Below are 7,770 nucleotides of genomic sequence, written 5' to 3'. Positions count from 1 at the left end.
AAATAGACATCATAGAAATAGACATCATAGAAATAGGCATCATAGAAATAGCCATCATAGAAATAGCCATCATTGAAATAGACATCATAGAAATAGCCATCATTGAAATAGACATCATAGAAATAGCCATCATAGAAATAGACATAAACGAAATAGCCATCATAGAAATAGCAATCATAGAAATAGACATCATAGAAATAGCCATCATAGAAATAGCTATCATAGGAATAGACACCATAAAAATAGCCATCATAGAAATAGCCATCATTGAAATAGACATCATAGAAATAGCCATCATAGAAATAGACATCAACGAAATAGCCATCATAGAAATAGCCATCATAGAAATAGCCATCATTGAAATAGACATCAACGAAATAGCCATCAACGAAATAGCCATCATAGAAATAGCCATCATAGAAATAGCCATCATAGAAATAGCCATCATAGAAATAGACATAGAAATAGCCATCATAGAAATAGCCATCATAGAAATAGACACCATAGAAAAAGACACCATAGTAATGTGCCACTGTCTGTCCCAACTTTACTAAGCGATAAATGGACAGACTCCTTACCTTTGTCTTTGCTGCCCTCTGCTGGTCAAAATATGAAAACGTGATAACTGTGGCCATCTTGTGGTGAGAAAGGAACATTACAATCAAATAGTTGATCAGCCATTGTGTTGTTTAATAGGATTTAGTTAAACACATGAGACCCTTACATTGACCAGGTTTATTTCCAATACAATATTACACAACAAGTTGCAACATGTGAAAGAGAGTTAGAGAATGTGTGTGTGTGTGTGTGTGTGTGTGTGTGTGTGTGTGTGTGTGTGTGTGTGTGTGTGTGTGTGTGTGTGTGTGTGTGTGCATAGGAAGAATCCCGAATGTGTCGTTGGTATGTGCTGACTGACGACAGGAAAGAGTAAGAACATTTAGCAGGCAGGTGACTTTGTACATTTCTAATGTGAACCGACATAAATATAGTCAAATAATAACATAGAGATGTGGTATAAGATATCAGTGTCTTGGTTATTGCTTATAGTCCTATGTACATGTGCGTCACAGTGCTTGGAGTTTTGAGTTGTAAACCAAAGTGTTTGGCTTGAATCCAAGGGTTTAAACAACAGGTGCACGTTATAGTTAGGCTGGTCCCAGATCTGTTTGTGCTCTTGACAACTCCACTACCGTCACTGCAAGCCAATATGTGCCTGGTCCCAGATCTGTTTGTGCTACTCCTTGAGTTGGATTCATGGCACAAACAGATCTAGGACCAGGCTAGCCAATTGGCATGACTATGGGTGAGGAGGATTTAGAGTGATGGCACAAACAGACTGGCACTCAGGCTACATTGTATATAGTTACGTAAACAAGTGACTATGTGTTGTACAGTTTGGAGGTGACGTCCTTTAGTAATGTATCCTGAAACCCAGATCTGTTTTGTGCTAACATTCCACTCCGTCTACTCGGTGTCATGTGCCAAACATGACATGACGCAGAGTGGAACGTTAGCACAAACAGACTGGTATCCAGGCTATCAGTGATGATGTACAGTAGTCATAATTACATTACGTGGTGTATTTTAGGACAAGGAAGTTGAATTCCACTTGCAAGTATAGGGGTTAGGGGTTAGGGGTTAGAGGTTAGGGGTTAGGGGTTATGGCTTCAAGGGTGAAGAGGTCGCGATAGACTTAGATTCTTCCAAAGGAACATTTGGAGTGTGACCTTTAGGGTAAGGGGTCAGGGGTTAGGGGTTGGTGACTGGGGCTAGAGTTGGGGTAAAGCCTGGAGTTGTGTAACACGCGTCACAGTGTAGCTTCCTCCCATGTCCCTGGGCTCCAACCAACCAGGGATCCTCTGCCTCGTAAATACACATGACCCCCCTCTTGACCCCCAGCGTCGTAGCCAATCACACTATAGAAGAGGTAGTGATTCCAACTCCGTTGCATATGGTTTGGAGGTCTTGGTGATGGGGGGCTGTGAGGTACTTAGCAGGTGTTGAGAGCAGTGGTCGGGGACTTGGTCAGGATCTTCAATGTCTGGCACTAAGGTACATCTGAAGAGATGAGGATGGTAGGATGTAGGGGTTAGGATGTAGGGTGTAGGATGTAGGGGTTAGGATGTAGGGGTTAGGATGTAGGGTGTAGGATGTAGGATGTGGGGGTTAGGGCAGTGTTTCCTGATCCTGGTACTGGCACCAACCATTATTTTGACCTAAGTACTTTACACTACTGGCACCAACACACTACAAACCTGATTAGTGGAATCAGGTGTGTTGGTGCTGGGCAAAATCCACAATGTGCACCCTTCTGGGTCCCTAGGACCAGGATTGGGAAACACTGGGTTAGGGAGTAGAGCCCTGTAGAGCAGGGCTGTTCAATTCCAGTCAGTTGCACTCACCTGGTGTCCCAGGTCTGAACTAGTCCCTTATTAGAAGGAGAGGATGAAAACCAGAAGTGTTTGGGCCTCCAGGACCGACAGCCCTGGTGTAGGGGTTAGGGTCTACTGATTATGTGTTGTAGGGTGTAGGGGGTAGGGTCTACTGATTGTGTGTTGTAGGGTGTAGGGGGTAGGGTGTAGGGGTTAGGGTCTACTGATTATGTGTTGTAGGGTGTAGGGGTAGGGTGTAGGGGTTAGGGTCTACTGATTGTGTGTTGCAGGGTGTAGGGGGTACGGTGTAGGGGTTAGGGTCTACTGATTATGTGTTGTAGGGTGTCGGGGGTAGGGTGTAGGGGTTAGGGTCTAGTGATTGTGTGTTGTAGGATGTAGGGGGTAGGGGGTAGGGTCTACTGATTGTGTGTTGCAGGGTGTAGGGGGTACGGTGTAGGGGTTAGGGTCTACTGATTGTGTGATGCAGGGTGTAGGGGGTACGGTGTAGGGGTTAGGGTCTACTGATTATGTGTTGTAGGGTGTCGGGGGTAGGGTGTAGGGGTTAGGGTCTAGTGATTATATGTTGTAGGATGTAGGGGGTAGGGGGTAGGGGTCAGGGTCTATGTGTTGAAGGGGGGGGTGGTCAGGTACAACGTGATGGCTGGAGTGAAGATGAGGATGGTACCCAGTATGGAGACAGTGAGGAACACCCACAATAAGATCCTGTCCAACACCTGAGCCACAAACTTCCAGTCCTGCACCACCTGGAGGGAGAGGGAGGGGGGGAGAGAAAGAGAGAGAGAGAGAGAGGGGGGAGATAGAGAGAGAGAGACAGAGAGAGAGACAGAGAGGGGGGGGGGGGGAGAGGGGTGAGAGAGAGAGTAAGAGAGAGAGAGAAAGTGTGAGAGAGAGAGGGGGTTGGAGGGAGGGAGGAGGGAGAGGGAGAGAGGGGGGAGTGAGAGAGGAAGAGAGAGGAGGAAGAGAGAGAGAGAGAAAGAGAGAGAGAGAGAGAGAGAGGGGGTTGGAGGGAGGGAGGAGGGAGGAGGGAGGAGGGAGGAGGGAGGAGGGAGGAGGGAGGAGGGAGAGGGAGAGAGGGGGGGAGTGAGAGAGGAAGAGGAGGAGGAAGAGAGAGAGAAAAAGAGGAAGAGAGAGTGAGAGAGAGAGAGCGTGAGAGAGAGTGTGTGAGAGAGAGAGGGTTGGAGGGAGGGTTGGAGGGAGGGGGAGAAAGAAAGAGAATGATCTCAACAACAAGACATGTTTTTCCCATCTGAAAACTCAAAGCTATAGAAACAGACAGTCACACAGACACACTCCCACCTCTCTGATAAAGTGTTCCTTCTTGATGTGACGGCTGATGTACCGTACTGAGCTGGTGGCTTTCTCCAGCATGGCCAACCAGGCATGGTTCTCATCCTCCTTCCCCCCGACAGGGCCTCTCTGCTGGGCTTGGCCCTGGCCCGACGCCCCCCTCCTCCCTGGACCTCCGCGGGGCTTCAGCTCTGGGCTACGCAGCTCAATGTCTGGGTAGTGGTACCTAGAAATTACACCAGTTATAAATAATTACTACAATCACAATTTTCATTATTCAGGAATTCTCTTTCTTTCTTTCTTTCTTTCCATTAAATGAAAGAGAATCACAAAACATATATCAACCATATCTAGTTATTCTTCTTTATGTATTTACATCAGGGTTGATCTACAGTTGTTATATTCCCTCAATATATTTTCATCTTATCTTCTAAAATCAGATTTTATTCATTTGTTATTGAATTGAATCATAAAAGATCAATGCAATCAATTATTGGTAATCAACTGGAAAAAAGAGAAGGTGTGTGTGTAGGTGTGTGTGTGTGTACCTGTCAGTGTGTCCCCTCATGCAAAGCAGTCTGGGTAGCCTCTGGAGGAAGAGGTTTTTTACCCAGGGGGCCATGGGGTGGTAGGTGGCTGAGGACCGGTGGTGGACGTTGATGACAAACACCGTGACGATGATGGAGAAGGTGACGAAGATCATGATGAAGAGGAGGTACTCTCCAATCAGAGGGATCACCTTGGTGATAAATACATAAATAACATGTTCATGATGTCACATCTCTAAAGAGTTCACCAATAACTGACTCCCACTATAGGGCCAACCTGAACCGTACTGGACTGCCTTTCTCTTGTCACATGGTCATTTCCAGTACGGCACCAACAACAATGGCCGACCCTGTAGTACAGCTCGGCTTGGCAAAGTAGTTTAAAACGTCTGAAAATGTGATAGAAGAGCGTTCGACAGACAGACAGTCCCCAGCGACCTCCACTGACCTTGGAGGAGGAAGGTATAATCTCTTCGATGACGAGGAGGAACACGGTGAGAGACACCAGGACCGACGTGGACAGAGACAACTTCTCTCCTTCATCAGACGGGAGGTAGAACACCAACACGGTCAGGAAGGACAGACCGAGACAGGGGATGATGAGGAAGAGTGTGTAGAACAAGGGAAGCCTCTTGAGGATGAAGGAGTAGGTAACGAAGGGGTACCAGTAGATACCGTCCCGCCGGCTGCCCTTGGCGCCGGTGGCGTTGAGGATCTCCCATTCACCTGTAAGGGAATTGGATCAGTGATTGCAGGTTATCTTTAATGTTGTTGGATAATGGGTGACTGGACCACATTCACATTGGACATAGAGAGACAGGACACTGTCATACTGATTAACGTCTTCATTAACTGTCAAACCGGGTTAGTTACCACCACCCTGCTGTTTCTTGAAGAAATGGCGTCTCTAACCGACATGTATTAACTGGTAACGAAACCGCCTTACGTTTCCCTCTATACACTGTATACCGTGAGATATTATTGTAGTGAGAACAATTAACTTGTTGCTTGACTTCTGAAGCTTTTGGAGTAGCAAGACATTTTACTTCAAGAGAGTTTTTCCTACACACCGTTGTCGAAGAAGTCCTTACGGTCGACGTAGTGGTCGAGAAGGACCAGGTCGACCATGTTGCCGTCGTAGGTCCACGAGCCAAACTTCATGGAGCAGTTCTGTCTGTATTGGGGAGGGGAAAACATTCTGTCTGTGGTGACTGCAGTTCTGTCTGTGTTGGGGAGGGGAAAACATTCTGTCTGTGGTGACTGCAGTTCTGTCTGTATTGGGGAGGGGAAAACATTCTGTCTGTGGTGACTGCAGTTCTGTCTGTGTTGGGGAGGGGAAAACATTCTGTCTGTGGTGACTGCAGTTCTGTCTGTGTTGGGGAGGGGAAAACATTCTGTCTGTGGTGACTGCAGTTCTGTCTGTATTGGGGAGGGGAAAACATTCTGTCTGTGGTGACTGCAGTTCTGTCTGTGTTGGGGAGGGGAAAACATTCTGTCTGTGGTGACTGCAGTTCTGTCTGTGTTGGGGAGGGGAAAACATTCTGTCTGTGGTGACTGCAGTTCTGCCTGTGTTGGGGAGGGGAAAACATTCTGTCTGTGGTGACTGCAGTTCTGTCTGTATTGGGGAGGGAAAACATTCTGTCTGTGGTGACTGCAGTTCTGCCTGTGTTGGGGAGGGGGAAACATTCTGTCTGTGGTGACTGCAGTTCTGTCTGTATTGGGGAGGGGAAAACATTCTGTCTGTGGTGACTGCAGTTCTGCCTGTGTTGGGGAGGGGAAAACATTCTGTCTGTGGTGACTGCAGTTCTGTCTGTGTTGGGGAGGGGAAAACATTCTGTCTGTGGTGACTGCAGTTCTGTCTGTATTGGGGAGGGGAAAACATTCTGACTGTGGTGTCTGCAGTTTTGCCTGTGTTGGGGAGGGGGAAACATTCTGTCTGTGGTGACTGCAGTTCTGTCTGTATTGGGGGGGGGGAACATTCTGTCTGTGGTGACTGCAGTTCTGTCTGTGTTGGAGAGGGGAAAACATTTTGTCTGTGGTGACTGCAGTTCTGTCTGTGGTGTCTGCAGTTCTGTCTGTGTTGGGGACGGGAAAACATTCTGTCTGTGGTGACTGCAGTTCTGTCTGTGGTGACTGCAGTTCTGTCTGTGTTGGGGACGGGAAAACATTCTGTCTGTGGTGACTGCATTTCTGTCTGTATTGGGGAGGGGAAACATTCTGTCTGTGGTGACTGCAGTTCTGTCTGTGTTGGGGAGGGGAAAACATTCTGTCTGTGGTGACTGCAGTTCTGTCTGTATTGGGGAGGGGAAACATTCTGTCTGTGGTGACTGCAGTTCTGTCTGTATTGGGGAGGGGAAACATTCTGTCTGTGGTGACTGCAGTTCTGTCTGTATTGGGGAGGGGAAAACATTCTGTCTGTGGTGACTGCAGTTCTGTCTGTATTGGGGAGGGGAAAACATTCTATCTGTGGTGACTGCAGTTCTGTCTGTGGTGTCTGCAGCTCTGTCTGTGTTGGGGAGGGGAAAACATTCTGTCTGTGGTGACTGCAGTTCTGTCTGTGGTGTCTGCAGCTCTGTCTGTGTTGGGGAGGGGAAAACATTCTGTCTGTGGTGACTGCAGTTCTGTCTGTGTTGGAGAGGGGAAACATTCTGTCTGTGGTGACTGCAGTCCTGTCTGTATGGGGAGGGGAAAACATTCTGTCTGTGGTGACAACAGTTCTGTCTGTGTTGGAGAGGGGAAACATTCTGTCTGTGGTGACTGCAGTCCTGTCTGTATGGGGAGGGGAAAACATTCTGTCTGTGGTGACAACAGTTCTGTCTGTGTTGGAGAGGGGAAACATTCTGTCTGTGGTGTCTGCAGCTCTGTCTGTGTTGGGGAGGGGAAAACATTCTGTCTGTGGTGACTGCAGTTCTGTCTGTGGTGACTGCAGTTCTGTCTGTATTGGGGAGGGGAAAACATTCTGTCTGTGGTGACTGCAGTTCTGTCTGTATTGGGGAGGGGAAAACATTCTGTCTGTGGTGACTGCAGTTCTGTCTGTGTTGGAGAGGGGAAACATTCTGTCTGTGGTGACTGCAGTTCTGTCTGTATGGGGAGGGGAAAACATTCTGTCTGTGGTGACTGCAGTTCTGTCTGTGTTGGGGAGGGTAAAACATTCTGTCTGTGGTGACTGCAGTTCTGTCTGTGTTGGGGAGGGGAAAACATTCTGTCTGTGGTGACTGCAATTCTGTCTGTATTGGGGAGGGGAAAACATTCTGTCTGTGGTGACTGCAGTTCTGTCTGTATTGGGGAGGGGAAAACATTCTGTCTGTGGTGACTGCAGTTCTGTCTGTGTTGGGGAAAGGAAAACATTCTGTCTGTGGTGACTGCAGTTCTGTCTGTATTGGGGAGGGGAAAACATTCTGTCTGTGGTGTCTGCAGTTCTGTCTGTGTTGGGGAGGGGAAAACATTCTGTCTGTGGTGACTGCAGTTCTGTCTGTATTGGGGAGGGGAAAACATTCTGTCTGTGGTGACTGCAGTTCTGTCTGTGTTGGGGAGGGGAGGGG

General features: G+C 47.8%; 1 protein-coding gene across 1 annotated transcript; it reads right to left on the bottom strand.

Moving 5' to 3' along the window:
• Nucleotides 1-653: 653 nt before the first annotated feature.
• On the bottom strand, nucleotides 654-5,771 carry LOC129850907 (neuronal acetylcholine receptor subunit non-alpha-3-like). Its single transcript, XM_055917082.1, has 5 exons — nucleotides 5,299-5,771; nucleotides 4,677-4,954; nucleotides 4,229-4,419; nucleotides 3,690-3,906; nucleotides 654-3,136 (listed from the first exon to the last, which is right to left on the bottom strand). The coding sequence occupies exons 1-5, from the start codon at nucleotides 5,717-5,719 to the stop codon at nucleotides 2,993-2,995; spliced, it is 1,251 nt and encodes a 416-aa protein (XP_055773057.1). The 5' UTR covers nucleotides 5,720-5,771; the 3' UTR covers nucleotides 654-2,992.
• Between the last annotated feature and the right edge of the window lie 1,999 nt (nucleotides 5,772-7,770).

The sequence above is a fragment of the Salvelinus fontinalis genome, unplaced genomic scaffold (assembly GCF_029448725.1).
Source record: "Salvelinus fontinalis isolate EN_2023a unplaced genomic scaffold, ASM2944872v1 scaffold_2459, whole genome shotgun sequence".
Classification (NCBI taxonomy): Eukaryota; Metazoa; Chordata; class Actinopteri; order Salmoniformes; family Salmonidae; genus Salvelinus; species Salvelinus fontinalis.
The sequence above is the reverse complement of the archived record's forward strand: the minus strand, read 5'-3'. Positions and strand labels throughout refer to the sequence as shown.